We start from the raw sequence: 17,227 nt of genomic DNA, 5'->3' as shown, positions 1-17,227 counted from the left end.
CGTTTTTTTCTGAATTGTCCATCTTGTTAGAGTACAAGTTCTCAGAGTACATACTGATGGACTTCTACTTTACTGCAGGATCCATTTTAACATTACCCTTTTCATTCTTAATTACATGGATTTTTGTCTTTTCTGTCCTTGCTTTTATAAGGTTGACTAAGAGTTTGTCTATTTTATTCTTTCAAAGAAATAAGTCTTCTATTAAGTGATTCTTTTTGTTTTCTTATTCTCAATAGTATTTATTTCTGCTCTAAATTTTACAGTTTCCTTCCTTATATGATCTTTGCTTTAAAATTTTTCTTTTTCTAGAATCTTAAAAATCAACATTAGGTTATTTGTGTGATATTGTACTATTTTTCTCATGTGGGAATTCACTGCTAATAACTTTCCTTTTATGACTGGCAATGTATCTAATAAGTTCCTACATATCATATTGACATTATTCCATTGTCGACTGTCTAATTTCTTTTTTATTTCATCTGTGACCCATTTTTTATTCATTAGGGAATTATTTAATTTCCATGTGTTTATGCAGTATTTGTGGTCTCTTTTGTCATTAATTTCCATTCTCATTTTACTGTGATCTGATAATATGCATGAGATAAGTTTAATGTCTTCACATTTACTTAAGCATGTTCTATGAGCTAGCATTTGGTCTGTTTTTCAGAAAATTCAATTTTGCTGCTGAAGTGAGTATGTATTCTGTGTTTGTTGGGTGGAGCAGTGTAGATATCTACTGATTCCATTTTTTCAAAAGCGTGGTTCAGCTCTGATATTTCTTTATTGATTTTTTTTTTTTTGTCTAGTTGATCTATTTGTGATACTTGGGTGTTGTGGTCCCCCATTACAATTTTATTAGTGCTTATCTGATTTTTATTTTTTTTTATTTTAAAGAGAATAAAGCAAAACAGAACAAAGCATATCAGAACAAAACAAAGCAAGCAACAAGGACTTCACAACATGACAACTGGAAATCAACAGTGGCCTCCATAATGTTTCTTCAAAATAGTTGTCCATGTCTTTACACACAATGAATTCAAACCAACGTAGTGCAAACCTAATTAAAACAAAAGAATGATAGCATTATGGCATTCAAAACTATACAATAGGAAAATTGCTACCATAATGTTTCTTGTTTTCTTCTAAACAGCTGGCCATGCCTTCACACATGTTGAAATTAAACAATAGAAAACAGACTAAAACCAATCAAAGCAAAAAATGAAAACATTATTGGACTTCAAAACAAAATGATGACATAATATGTCATTTTCTTCAAAGTAGGAGTTCATACCATCACATGTAATAAAAACAATACTTATAAACTCTTCAGGAGGAGTTCTAGGCATGTCTAAGCCTCTACATGTACATCAATTCTTTCTGTACTGGAGGGAAAAACAAAACAAAATACAAGAAAAAAAGAAAAAAAAGAGATAAATAAATGACAGTAACAAAGAGCCCCAGTAAGAACAAAATAGGCTTTAAAAACAAGGTGGTAGGAACATAACAAAGATTTTTATTCTGCATAGTTATCTTCAAAAGAGCTACTCAGATTACCAGATATAGACATGAAAAATTATTCCAAGAATTAATAGAATTAGTAGTACAATCATCTTAGCTATTTTATGTGTATATATACAAATTTGTATCTTTTTTTGTTTTCTCATACTTTTCCTTTTCCCTGACTTATTTTTCCCCTTTGAGCAGTTTCTATCCTTTCACAATGTTTATTGAAGATGTTGTGTCAATAGAGCCAAAAATGACTCACAACATTAATAGAACAGAAAAACTTTTGATGAAACACAACACTCATTCATGATAAGAACCCTACTGAAAATAGGAATAAATGGTCTTTACCTCAATCTGATAAAAATTGTCTATGACTTGCCAACAGCGAGCATCATATTAAATGGTGAGAAACTAAAAGCTTTCACTATAAAATCAGGAATAAAGCAAGAATGTACATGATCACTACTCCTATTCAATATAGTTCTGGGAACACAGCAAGAGCAATTAGAAAAGAGAGAAATCAAAGAACTAAGGATAAGAAAGGAAGAAGTTATATTATGATTATTTACAGATGAAATGATAGTCTACAGAGAAGACCCCCAAAACTTCATTGAAAGACTTGTAGATGTGATAACCAAGTTCAGTAATGTAGCTGGATACAAAGTCAACACTCAAAAATCAATAGCATTCCTCTAAACAAACAACAAACTCCCTGAGAGAGAAATATGAGAAACCACACACTTTACAATGTCATCCAGAAAAATGAAATAATCTAGCAAAGGAAGTGAAAGATATATTCAGTGAAAATTACAGCACTCTGGAAAAAAATTGAAGAGGATCTGAGAAAATGGAAAGACATTTCTTGTTCATGGATAAGAAGAGCAAACATTCTGATAATGGCCATTTTCCTAAAATTGTTATACAGATCTAATGCAATTCCAATCAAAATACCATAAGTATACTTCAAAGATCTAAAGAAATCATTGCTAAAATTCATCTGGAACCAAAAGAGACCAAAAGAGCAAATGCAATTCTGGGCAACAAGGACAAGGCAGGAGACATCACAATCCCTGACTTGAAGTTATATGACAAAGCTATGATGATAAAATCAGCATGGCACCTGAATGAAAATAGACCTGAACATCAATGGAATAGGTTAGAAGATACAATCACAACTGCAAATACACTCGGCCACCATTTTTGACAAAAGGGCTAAACATGTTCCCTGGAATAAAGACCCTTAATAAGTAATAAGTGGTGCTTGGAAACCTGGCTTTCCATATGCCAAAAACTAAAACTAGAACCATGCCTGTCACTAGGCACTAAAGTCAAAATGGATCAAAGATATAAATGTTAAAACAGCAACATTAAATCTGCTGGGAGACAGAGTAGGTAGAAATCTTGAAGACATAGGGGTAGGCAGAGAATTCATGAACAAAAATCAAAATGTGTGGGAAATACAACTCAGAATCAACAGTTCAAATCTCTTATTAGAAGGTTTTTACATATTAAAAAGTTATCTGATTTTTCATATGCATATAGGTCTTGTATACATGGATGTGCTAGAATATGATGTGTATATATTTATGATTGTTGTCCTTTTTTCTGGGATTGTTCCCATAACAAGTATGTAGAGACTATTGTGTCTTATGTGCAGTCTTGTCTTGAAATACACTTTGTCTGGACATAAAATAGTCATTCATCCTTTTGTGGGGGCTCCTGTTACATGGACTATTGTTTTCATTTTTGACTTTCAATATATGATAGTGATAGCAATATTTTAAAGCTTCCCATGATATAAATAGCCCACTGTTGCATGTGTTTCATAGATTTGCTACCACCAATCTATGATTTTGTTGTTTGAGTTAAATGTTTCTTTTTGTGAAGGATGTTGTTGGATTTTGATTCTTGTTGCATTCTGCCAATTTGTTTCTTTTGATGGTTGAGTTGAGACCATTTATATTGATATATAAACTGACAGTTATTTCTCCTTATCATTATATTGTGTTCCTGACGTTGATTCCCTTTCTTTCCCTTCTATTCAATTGCTGGCCTCTCCTGGTAGATTCATTCTTTTCGAAGTTTTTAATAGTTGTCTTCATTGATGTAGAATATTCTTCACAATCCATTTTGGGATTGCTGGTTTTGTGATCCTGAATTACTTCAGGAGTTCTTTATCAGTGAAATATCTTATTTTTCCATGAATTTTGAAAGATAATTTTGCAGGGTACACCAATCTTAGTTCAGGGTTATTTTCTTTAAGGAATTGAGATACTTCACCAAGCTCTTCTTGACTTACGGGTTTGTGTTAAGAAATCTGCTGTGATTCTGTTGCGTTTTCTTTTATAGATGATTCCTTTCTTTTCTCTAGCACTCTCAATATTGTGTTTATTTGTTGTACTTCTAGAATCTGGACTATAATATGTTTTGGTGTAACTTTTTTTCCCCTGGTGGCTATTTAGATTTGCAAATGTCTCAGTTATCTGTCTATAAATTCTTGGTCTCTGCTCGGAAATTTTTCTACTATTATTTATATAAAGTAGATTTTTATGCACATTTGTTGTCTTCTGCTTTTTAAATTGATTTTAATTAATCTTATATTATTATTCTTGGCATCATCTACTAGCTGTTAGGTTAATTTTTCATGGTCCCTTGCTCTTTTTATGAATGCATTCATTTGATGATCCCTAGTCAAAACCTTGTCTTTTAGATCTGATATTTTATCTTTGTATTAACTGATTTTGTTGTGTATAAATTTCATAGAATTTCTAATGTACTGGATATCTGTTTGAATCAGTTTTATGGAATCCAGTTCTTTCCTATATTGTTTGCTCATTATTTCTGTGTCATTCCTCAGGTCTCCTATTTTTTAAATCTGTATCTACCATAGATTCACTAACCACTACCTTCATTTTGGTTATCATCTCTTTAATTATCTGTGTAATTATTCCTGATTTGGTTTTTAGAGACTTGTTCATCTGCTTTGTTACTTCTGCTACTACGATTTCAGAAATTTCAGTTAGATAGCTTTCAAATTCCTCTACTTTATTGCCCTCTGGATTTGTTTTGGGAAAGTTGTTGTTTTGGATTGACATTTTTGTTTCCATGATTTCTCACTTTCTATTTTGTTGTTGCTGTTTTGTATATTCATTTTCTGCACTGAGGTTTGTAAATTTCTTATGGTAGGTAATTTTATTACTAAAATACAGACCTCTCTGTGTAATGACTACTTTACAGGGCCATCTTCTAGGCATGGCTGCACCTGCCCTTTGAGTCTGCCCCAAGATGAAAAAGACTACAACCTATATTTCAACTATTACCTGGTCCTATTGCATTGAACTGTAGTACTGTGGCCGCTAGGCAATCTAAGTATTGGTGTACAAGAGAGATCAGGTGATCACAGCAGCTATATCAATTTAGTTAAAGTAAAATAATCACTAATAACATTAGCATCAAATAAACTAAAACATGACAAATTCTCATAACTGATATGTTGTCATCGTTAACCATAGGTGAAGAGCTATATTTATATAGCAAAATTTAGACAAATCACAAAATTATATACAGCAAGTGTCCACTCAATAGAGAATTTTTATCCCCTTTTACCATAAAACAGCATTCAACTCTAGTAAAATATTGTTAGGTACTTATATATTCACACAGGTGAATGGTGTGAATGTGATATGAAGTTGAAAGAGAAAAATGAATTATGGAAAATAAAGCAATATAAGTTGTGAAGAATGTGGTAAACTAGATATAAAAGGTACTATTAAGGAGTAAAGGGAAACTAGTGGTATTAAATAACATTAACAGAGATGACCAAATAGAAAAGTGAAAAATAATGGGGAGTTCAGATTAAAGTAGAGAAAAAGGAAATGAGAAAAATGCTAAAGGAACAAGTTGGAAGAAGAAAGTGAAAAAAGGGGAGAGGGAAAGAATAGGAAGATCTCTTTAAACAAATAAATTGTAATTTAAAAGGAGGGACAAGAATATGGATGGTGAAATTCCGACCTACACTAAAAAATAAAATAGTGATAGTTAAAAAATATACCAATAAAGTTACAAAATGGAAGAAAAAGCAAGAGGAAGAAAGAGAAAGACTTCCTCTGTATTTCCAGAAGACTATCTTCTTTCCAGACCAATAGTCTTTATTTTACAAGTCACATTCCTCTTTGTCCTTCTTTATAGCCTGTGAGTTTGTATGGAGGTTATTCAGTTCAAGGATGCCTTTCTGCATAAACCAATTTGTGGCAGCTTTCCAAACTGGGAGTTCAGACCAAAGAATGTATGCCTTGGTTCTGAGACTCTTGTCATAGATTTTTGCTGGTTAGGGGCCAATGCTGGTTACCTGATATACATTCTGGTGTCCATGGTATAGAATTCTGACACCATGCAGAGACTCCTGTCAACTCCAGTTGTTCAGCAGAGAAACAAATATGCCCAAAACTTATGTAGGAAGATTTCTGCAGCCCCACTGAGAGTGTAGGACACCGGGTGGCATCTCATGGACATCGAGAGTACATTGAGGCAGAATAGGCAGGGATCAGGCATAGAGCTCTGGCTAAATGAAGGATGGAGACTTTGCTGTTCCCAGCATGGAGATAGCACTTTTGGTGCTGAATGGACATTGCCACAGTCCATGTGTAAAAGGTAGAGATTTACATGGACTTAGAACATCAAGTTGTAAAACCGAGTTGCTTGGATCCTTGAGCTAAATGTCAGATGGAGACTTCAGCAGGCCTCAATTAGAGCAGGACAGTGAAAGCTAGGTGTATGCCCAAGGGAGCCTGTACTGCTAAGTATGGACTTAAGGCAGGCCAGCTCTGTGTGCCAGATAGATGTCCCAGTTGACTTGGAAGAAACCACAGGCAATCTCTGTGGTGACTCGGGTGTGCCTGGGGTCCAATATTGAAGACTTTCAACACAAGCAGCAATCACTTTTCTACTTAGAGTCTGAGGACAAATGGACAGGTAGAAGAAGCTTTGATCACTCACCTCTGCTGTGTGCTGGTGAAATGCTACCAAACTGCAGCCTCTTCTGCATTTGATGAGGCTAAGGGCCTGTATGCCCCAAGTCTAGACTATGCTGGTAGACTCTGTTGAGCAGTTTGGATCCTGCCACCTATTACAGAATTGATGCTTTGGGTGATAGGCATGGGCAGGGGCCTTCTGGGCCATGCCTATGGGCCTGCCTCTTTTCTAAGCTCTTATATGTATGTTTAGTTTAATTTACACATCTCTTCCTTAAAATTGATTTTTTTTTTTTTTTGCATGATGGTTATATTTTCTTTCTCCTCTTCCAATTACTTGTGTTTTTAGTTCATCTTCTCTGAGTCTTTCGGAAGTGATTCCTCCTCTATTCAGCCATGTTCAAATCCTTCTTGTCTGCTTTTGCGACTCCATTGAAATGTTATATACCTTTAATAAAAAGTGAATTTAGGTAATGGTTTAAAATAATTGCCCTAACATTTTGCTTAGTTATTCACTATTTGAAAATGTGCTGTTTTAAATTATTTTATTACTATTTTCATGAAAGATTTTATTTTACAAGTAAACTGATTTTTTTCTTATTATCAAAAGTTTTCATACTTTTTTATGAATAATGCTATGAATGTACAAGTTGACTCTGAGCTTTTACATGTATACATATGTTAATAGCAGCACAACTCATAGTAGCTAGATCATGGGAGTAGACCGTATGTCCAGACAAAGAAACAGAAAAAGAAAATATATTTATGTACCATGAATTACTCTGCAATAAAATATAGACTTGATTCATTTGTAGGAAAATGAATGGAACTTGAGACCAAAACCTTAAAGTGAAATAAATCAGACACACAAACTTAAATATCACATGGTTTCCCTTATATGAGAAATCCAAATCACAAAAAGAGCAAAATACAATCTAACATTAAGTAAGAAGATCATTCTTAAATGGGAAGAGGGATTAAAAAATAGAGGAGAGAGAGAGAAGGAAGGGAAGGAAGTGCAAAAAGACATTAAGATGTGTTATATACATGTACTATCACGAAAAGGGAACATATAAACATTATATGATGTGAACATATACCCAAAAAAAGTGATCAAAGTATATGGGGAAATAAGGAATTTAAAAAAAAAAAGGAATTGCTATTTATATACACATACTACCATCTCACAGGGAATGTAAACATCATATCCTACACATATGTACTAATAAGCTAAAATTAAAAACTACAGAATTCAGTCCTGGGAGCTGAATGTGTGTGACTTAAATCACAATGCACTGAAAAGCCTTGGAACAACTCACCCAGGTGGCAAGACCACACCCAGGGTCCCAAACCACAGGAAGATGCACTACAGGTCCCCTCAGGGCTAACTGGGCCATGCCCAGTGACCTCCAATCAGCTAGCAATTGCCTGAAGCCTACCCTGGGAGCCAAAAGTGGGCCAGGTGATTCCTAGTACACTGGGGAACCTTTGGAACATCACTCAAAATCCAGAATTATAGGAAAATGACAAAACAAAAGACCAAAATGCAATCTTAAACTTTCAGACTAAGCCAAGCAAGCCTAAGAGACATAGACACAGAAGAAAATGTAAGCCATACAGCTGAAATTCCTGAAATAATAAAAACTAAAATACAGAAACAACTCTGAGAATCTATAAAAGAACTCAGATCAGAAATAATCTCCTAGGTAGAAGAAGAAATGATAAATGTAATAAAAGATATGCGGAACACATCTGAAGAAGACCTACTTAAAAAATTATAGCAATAATGCAAAAAGATGGAAACTCTGAATGAACAATATAAGAAACAAATGGAATGTATGTAGCAGATTCAAAGAGATATACAAAAAATGAAAAGTTCCATTGGAAGTTGGTAAAATCACCTCAGTGAAAGTGAAGACAATGTCAGAACTTGGAGACAAGATTGCAGCTAGTGAATAGGAAAGGAAAGATCTTTTAAAAATAACAAGGAATCGGAAAATAACAATTCAACAGCTGTAAGATAATGCAAAGAAAAACACTATAACATTACCAGGTATAAACAAAAAAGAAGGTGATGACACAAATGATATCAAGAGGCTACTTAGAGATAGATATAATAGCTAAAAATTTCCCAAACATGAGAATAGAAACTGACATAAATATCAGTGTATAATATAGAACTCCAAATAGTCATAACCAAAATAAAACTACACCCAGGCATATAATAATCACCATCCCAGAAATCCAGGATAAGAACAGAATATTAAACCCTGCTAGAGGGAAAAGACAGATCACCTATAAAGGAAAACCTATCAGAATCACAGCAATCTCAACACAAAAAATGAAGTCAAGAAAAGCATGGAGTGAAGTATTTCAGATCCTAAAGAAAAATGATTTCCAACCTGGACTGATGTTGGAGAAATAAGACACTTCCACTTCAAAGAACAGCTAAAGACCACCATGACCACCAAATCAACCCTGCAAAGAATACTGAAAGACATTCTAGATAGATATAGGAAAAAAACCACTAAACACGGCAAAGGATTCAAAAGAGTGAAAAGGTAAAGAACCAACTGCAGAAGATAACATTTCAAAAATAAACTAATATATAACAGTAATAACCATTAATGTAAATGGCCTCAATTCAGCAAATAAAAGAAACAGACTGCCAGAGTGAATCAAAAAACAAAATCCAAAGCCTGGCATACTGGCTCACACCTGTAATCCCAGCATTTTGGAGGCTGAGGCAGGAGGATCCAAGGCTGAGTTTGAGACCAGCCTGGGCTACAAAGTGTGCTCAAGGCTAGCCTGAACTACTAGGGAGACCATGTCTCAAAAAAAAAAAAAAAAAAAAAAAAAAAAAAAAAAAAGAAAAGAAAAGAAAAATCCAACCATATACTGTATACAGGAAACCAATCTATCCCAAAAACTCATAGACTGAAAGTCAAAGGATGAAAAACAATACTCCATGGAACAGGATCACCAAAAAAATCAGGGGTGGCCATTCTGTTTGCAGACAATCTGAAATTCAAACCCAGAATGATCCAAAGAGAAAAGAAGGTCACTACATACAAGTTATGGGAAAACTTCAAGAGTAAGAGATGACAATTATAAATATATATGCATCAAATTCAAGAACCCCCAGCTATACAAAAATATTAACAGAAATGAAAACTCAAGCAATAACACAATTATAACAGGAGATCTTAACATGCCATTGAAACAAAGGGACAGATCAAATACACAAAAAATCAGCAAAGAAATAACAACTGGATCACACCTGTGAAAAAATGGACTTGATAGACATATACAGTCTTCCACCTAACAACATCAAAATATACATTCTTCTCAGGAGCACATGGAACATTCTCTAAAATAGTCTATATACTAGCCCACAAAACATACTTAAGTGCAAAAGAATTGAAGTTATCCCATGCATGATATCAGATCATAGCACCATGAGTCTAAAAATTAATGACAGAATACTCTGCAAAAACCACACAAACACATAGAAATTGAATAATACACTCCTGAGCAATCAATGGGTCACAGAGGAAATTAAAGAAGAAATTAAATATTTACAAGCAAACAATACAAATACATCTTACCAGGACACATGGGATACAATGCAAGAAGTCCTCAGAGGAAAAGTTATTGTTTTGAACTCCCACATGAGGAAAACAGAATGAACACAAATAAGCAAACTGATGTTACACCTCAAACATCTAGAAAAAGAAGAGCAAGTCAAGCCCCAAACCAAAAGAAGGGAGGAAGTTACAAATGTCAGAGCAGAAATAAATGCAACAGAGACTAAGAAAACAGTACAAAGAATCAGTGAATCAAACAGTTTGTTCTTTGAAAGAATAAATAAAATTGATAAGCCCCTAGCCAACCTTATTTTATAAGGAAGAAAAAGCTCAAATTCGTGCAATAAGGAATGAAAATGGTAAAATCACTACAGACCCTGTGGAAATACAGAAGATCATCAGTACGTATTTTGAAAACATCTGCTCTCCTAGGCTTAATATCATAGAAAAAAAAAAAAAGGAACAGAATCCTAGAAACATACAAATTACCAAAGCTGGCTCAAGAAGATGTAAAACTGCTGAATAATCCAAATTCAATTAATGAAATTGAAAATGTAGTTAAATCCTACAAAGTAAAGCCCAGATCCGGACAGATTCACTACGGAATTCTACAAGAAATTCAAAGATTTGCTGCTGACACTCCTCAAACTCTTCAATGAAATTGGAAGGGAAGCAGTTATCTCTAACTCATTCCTGGAATAATATTACTAATGAGCAAGTATTACTCTTGCTGAGAAAGACCCAACGAAAAAGGAGAACTAGAGGCCAATTTCACTAATGAACATAAATTCAAAAATTCTCAATTAAATATTGGCAAAGAGAATGCAGCAAATCAAGAATATTATACACAATGACCAAGTGAGATTTATCCCAGGAATGCATAGATGGTTCAAAATATGGAAATCAATAAATGTGATCAACTATATCAATAAAGCCACAAGTAAGAACCACTTGATCATTGCTATCAATGCAGAAAAATCTTTTGATAAAGTCCAACACTTATTCATGATAAGAATCATACAGAAAATTGGAATAAATTGTCTTTACCTCAATATGATAAACCATCTATGACAAACCAACTGCTAGCATCATATTAAATGGCCAAAACTGAAAGCCTTTGCCCTAAAATCAGGAACAACACAACAGTGTCCTTTATCACGACTTGTAGTCAATATAGTGCTGGAAATACTAGCCAGAGCAATTAGACAAGAGGAATAATTAAATAGAATAAGGATAGGAAAATAAGTTAAATTATCATTATTGGCAGATGACATGATACTGTATATAGAAGACCCCAAAATCTCCATTGAAACAGTCCCAAATATAATAACTAAATTCATTAATGTAGCTGGATAAAAAGTTAACACTCGGGGCTGTAGATTTAGCTGAATAGCATAAGCACCTGCCTTGCAAGCAGGGGCTGTAGATTTAGCTGAATAGCATAAGCACCTGCCTTGCAAGCAGGCAGTCGTGAGTTCGATCCCCAGTACCGATAAAATGAAAAAGACAAAAAAGAAAAAAAGTTAAGACTCATAACACAATAGGACTCCTATACACTAACAGTAATACCACTAAGAAAGAAATAACAGCTGGGAATTTAGCTCAGCAGCATAAGCACCTGCCTTGTAAGCAGGCAGTCGTGAGTTTGATCCCCAGTACTGATAAAAAGGAAAAAGACAAAAAAAAAAAAAAAGAAAGAAAGAAAGAAAGAAAGAAATAAGAGAAGATATACCCTTCATGATAGTGTCAAAAAAAAAAAAAAAAGGAAATAGGAATTAACAAAAGAAGTAAAATATCTATTCAGGGAAAATTATAATACTCTGAAAAAAAGAAATTGAAGAGGACCACCGAAAATGGAAAGACAACTCTTCTTCATGGATAGGAAGAACAAACATTGTGAAAATGGCCATTCTTCCAAAACTTCTATACATATTTAATTCATTCCCAATCAAAATACCACTAGTATACCTCATAGACCTACAGAAATCACTCCTAAAATTCATCTGGAATCAGAAGAGACCTAGAATCACGCAGGCAATTCTAAACAACAAAGGGAAGGCAGGAGGCATCACAATCCCTGACTTGAATTTATACTACAAAGCTACTATAATAAAATCTGCATGATACTGGAAGAAAACAGATCTCAAGGTCAATGGAATAGAAGATACAACTACAAACACACTCAGCCACCATGCCTTTGATAAAGGGGCCAAACATGTCCACTGGAAGAAAGATACTCTCTTCAATAAATGGTGGTAGAAATGTTGGCTCTGCATATGCCAAAAACTAAAACTAGACCCATGCCTATCACCATGTACTAAACTAAAGTCTAAATTAATCAAAGATCTGATTACAATATAGAAACACTAAATCTGTTGCAAGACAAAGTAGGTAGAAATCTTGAAGACATGGGGTAGATAGAGAAACAAACTGCATGTGAAATACTTCACAGAATCAATATTTGGAATCACGTTCTATTAAAAAAGTTTTGCATGTTGAAAGAAATCTCCAGCATAGTGAAAAGCAAATTGACAAATTTGGAAAAAATTTTAGTGAACAGTCCCTCACACAAAGGACTTCTGTCTAGAACGTATAGCTTTTTTTAAAAAAAAAAATCAGATCCACGAAATTCAAATGCCAACTCCAATAATGTGCATCTGAGGTGAACACACAGTCCTCAGATGAAGAAATGCAAGTAGCAAACAAATACATGAAACAGTGTTCCTCATCATTGGTCATTAGAGAAATGCAAATAAAAACCACACTAACATTCCATCTTCCTCCAGAAATAATGGCCAGGATAAAGAAAACTACCATCAACAAATGATGGAGAGGCTGCAGGAATAAGGAACTCTTCTGCACTTTTGGTGTGTGTGCAGATTGGTACAACCACTTTGGAGGTTAGTTTAGAGGTACCTCAAAAATCCGATTGGAAGTCCCATTTCACCCAGCTATGCCACTTTTGGGAATATTTCCAGAAGAACTGAAAACAACAGATATATGTGCACCCATGTTTATAGCAGCACAATTGGTAATAACCACATCTTGAAAACAACTTAAATGTGCATCAACTGATGAATGGATAAAAAAAATTGTGGTATTTTTATACAGTGGAGTACTACTCAGCTCTAAAGAATGATCACATTGCGATGTTTTTTTCAGAACAGAACAATTTAAGCAACATAGTGTTTCACCACAAGACAACCTGACATAACAATAGCTACCATAGTGTCTCTTTCTTTGAAATATTTGAGTATATCTTCATATACTATAGTATCAAACATAACAAGACGGTGTAAAACTATTCAAGAGAATGAAAGTATTACAGGGTATTCAGAACCAACTAACAGAAAATGAACAATGGTTACTATATTATCTCCTTATCCATAAAAATTTTTGTTTATACTATCACATCTAATAAAATCCAATAAGATATAACATGATAAAACTGATGGAGACAGAAGAACAAAAGTTTGGTGAGACTTCAAAACAAGATGATATTAAATCACTACTAGCTATTATAATGTCCTGTTTTCTTCAAAAACAGCTGTTTATAACATCACAGACAATAAAATCAAACAACCTAGAATAAAACCATTCCATCTAATGAATGAAAACATTATAAAGCTTCCAAGCAATATAGTGGGGAATCATTATTACCACATTCTTTTATATATTCTTACCATTTTTAAAACTACATCCATTTCATTGAGATATTTTTAAGTAAGGGAATGCAACTTGAGATCATACTCATAAGTGAAATAAACCATATTCACATGCGTAAATACCATATAGTCTCCCTAGTGTATGAAATGATAAGAATACATAACATACAAAGACTCAATAAATACAGTGATAGGGTAAGAATGTACTTAAACGGTAAAAATAACATCTCAGGGAAAACAATGAAAAAAGCGGAAGGGAAAAATACATCTAAAATTATATAAACACATTTAGGATAGCTAAGATGATTATGCTACAAAATATAATTTCTTGGAACAAAATAGTTAACATTCATAGGACTGAAACAATTGTACATGTATAGTGATCTGAGGAACTCTTGAAGATCAGTATGTAAAATAATAACTCTAGTTATGCTCATACCACCTTGTTTGTCAGGTCTGTATTGTCACTGTTTTGTGCTCCTTCCTATTGTTATTTATTTGTTTTTTGGGGGGATGGGGTCTGGTGGTTTTCTAGGAATTTGTTTTGTTTTGTTTTGTTTTTCCCTCTAATACAGAAAGGATAGGTATACATGTAGAGACTCATGCATGCGTAGAACTTCTCCTAAACACTTATGAGAATTGATTATATAATGCATGATGAAATGGACAGCTACTTTGAAGAAAAAAAGACAGTAAGGTTCCCAGGGCTGATTCTGTAGTGTCATGCTGTGAAATCCGGAGATACTATTATTCTTGGTCAGAGTGATTTTAGTCTGTTTTGTATTGTTTAATTTCAACATACATGAAGATATGGACAGCCATTTTGAAGAGAACAAGAGACATTATGGCAGCCATTGTTGACTTCCCTGTTGTCTGGTTTTCAAGACCAAAAATGCTTTCATTATCCTATTCTGATCAATTTAATACTATTTTGTTTTGTATTAATTCATTGTATATGAAGATATGAACAACTATTTAGAAGCAAACAAGAGACAATATGACAGACATTGAAGATCTCCTGTTGTCTTGCTTTGAAATCTGTGTTTCATACATTGTTTTCCTCTGATATCTTTTGTTCTGTTTTTCATGTTTAATTTACCTTCTTTAATATAAAATTTAAAAAATAAAAACTACACATGAAAAGCAATTATATGTCACACTCAGTATCTCAGTTAGTACAAGTGAACTTCTTACCTTTTTTATTTCAGTGACACAATACTATATTCATATTCTATAAATTGCATTAGCCTTTATTCTTGTATTAAACACAAATATAAGACACAAATTCTGTTTGCTTAGGTTGCACAACAAAACATACCTTAAAATATACTCTTTTTTTTATTTTAAAAAGAGAAAACTCAGAAAAGAAAAACAAAAAGCAAAAGACATATAAACAGCAACAGCAACCTCAGAACAAAAACAGTACAGGTTTTCAAAACAATAAAGAATTTAAGAATTGTTGTTATATTGCACATTGTTCTCTTTTTTCTAATAAAATTGAAACAGAAAATAGAAAAACAGAAAAGAACTGTAGAACAATATCGGATTCAAAAAACTTAACATCCTAAAATCAGTAGTTGATACCTTACCCATTGTCATCTTAAAAAATAGTTGCCATAGTCAGGAAATCAAAGCATAAATAGTGACTAGGCACTCAAACACTGACAGTGCAAATCATTCTGTTCAGTGTTCTAATAGAAACTCAGTAATACGGTCATCTATCTTACACACTATATATGCCATTATACCCATTACAGCACTTAACTTTCCTTTCACTTTGACAATATCTATTATACAATTTGGATCCCATTATTCTGTCAGTTTTTATTGTTTTTTACACAGAGAGACAGTGTGATATTTACTGCTAGGGTTATTTCCAAAAGATGAAAAATATTAACAAAAGATGAGAAATATAAAATAAGTGGCCTTTATTCTGAGAACACGGAGAGAGATGACCGGCACCCCCACCGCTGGCGTCCGGCGATCTCTCCGGCGGACACGTGGCGTTGGGGCCTGTAAATAGCCTCAGTTTGGGGTGGAACCTAAAGCGGGCATTAGGGATACACGGGTAGCCCATTGGTCGTAGGTTTGGCGCCATATGTAAATTTCCAGGGGCGGGAAGATGGCGTCACAGGTAACTTCCTAGGGGCAGGGGAGATGGGGCTTCCTGCTTCTGGTTGTGGCTTTCCTGGCTACAGTGTCCTGTCTGGGCCAAAACCCTTTCATTTACTACTGTGAATCATGTTTATTTCACTAATGAATATATTTTTCAAGTTGCCTCCATTAACTTATAAAGGCCTCATGACCATCTTTTTGTAGCTGAGTAATATTCCATTGTATAAAAATACATTTTTTCATCCACTCTGCAGTTGATGGAAATTTTGGTTTCCCGGATTTAGCTGTCACAAATTGTGCTGATGTGAACAAGGATGCACATATATCTCTGTGATATGATGTTTTCAATTTTTCTGGGAAAAACCCAGGAAGGGAAAGGCTGGATTGAATGGAACATCCAATCCTAGTTTTTTGAGGAATCTCCATACTGATTTCCACAGTGTGTGCACCAGTCTGCGCACGCACCAACAGTGCAGAAGTGTTCCTTTTTCCCTGCATCCTCACCAACATTAGTTATCAGTTGTATTCTTGATGGCAGTCATTCTTTCCAGGGAGATGAAATCTCAATGCTGTTTTAATTTGAATTTCTCGAATGCACAGTGATGGTGAACATTTCTTCATGTATTTGTTTGCCATTTTTATATCTTCATCTGAGGGCTGTATGTTCATCTCCAATGCCCATTTTTGGAGAGGGTGTTTGAATTTGGGGGACTTGATGTTTTTCGGTTCTTTATATGTTCTGGATATAACTCCTTTGTGTGAGGGGTTGTTGACTACAGTTCTTTCCCATTCTGTGGGTTTTCTTTTCACTTTGTTGGTGACTTTTTTTGAAGAGCAGAAACTTTGTTGTTGATTCTTTGAAGCATTTCACCTGTGGCTTGCGTTTTATTCATGAATTCTCTTCCTACCCCTATGTCTCCAAATTTTACCTACCTTGTCCTCCAGTAGACTTAGTGTTTCTGTATTAATTCTTTTTTATTTTAGTTTAGTGTGTGGTGATAAATATGGGTCTAGTTTTAGCCTTTGGCATTTGGAAAGCCTATTTTTCCAACACCATTTATTAAAGAGGCTATGTTTTTTTTCCAGTGAACATGTTTAGCCCCTTTGTCAAATCTTTTTATTCATTTATTTATTTATTTATTTATTTATTTAAAGAGAAAAACAAAACTAAAATGAAGCAAAACATTAAAAGGCTAGAAGGAATACAGAATTTCAAGAGAAAAAATATACAGTAAGAATTCACCAGTTAATAGATCACACATTATCATCTCAGAAACAGTTGTCCATATTACAAAATTAAAGCATACAAAGTGGACATTAATACAGTGAGATTGCAGAGAGTTCTGTCCAATAATCCAACAAAAACTCAGCAATATGATTCTCT

At 34.0% G+C, this 17,227-nt stretch overlaps 1 protein-coding gene across 4 annotated transcripts in view; it reads left to right on the top strand.

Moving 5' to 3' along the window:
- Positions 1 to 17,227, top strand: part of Chm (CHM Rab escort protein) — a 165,732-nt gene that overhangs the window by 124,019 nt on the left and 24,486 nt on the right. The window contains exon 13 of one of the 4 annotated variants that reach the window (XM_063246161.1): positions 895 to 9,632. The exons of the other annotated variants lie outside the window; for them this stretch is intronic. Coding sequence (XP_063102231.1) covers positions 895 to 896 — 2 coding nt within the window. The 3' untranslated portion in view covers positions 897 to 9,632. Of the gene's footprint in view, positions 1 to 894; positions 9,633 to 17,227 lie in introns of those variants that run through there. 4 annotated transcript variants of the gene reach the window in all.

The sequence above is a fragment of the Cavia porcellus genome, unplaced genomic scaffold (genome assembly GCF_034190915.1).
Source record: "Cavia porcellus strain 051 isolate PalLab524CR breed Dunkin Hartley unplaced genomic scaffold, mCavPor4.1 scaffold_3, whole genome shotgun sequence".
Classification (NCBI taxonomy): domain Eukaryota; kingdom Metazoa; phylum Chordata; class Mammalia; order Rodentia; family Caviidae; genus Cavia; species Cavia porcellus.
The sequence above is the reverse complement of the archived record's forward strand: the minus strand, read 5'-3'. Positions and strand labels throughout refer to the sequence as shown.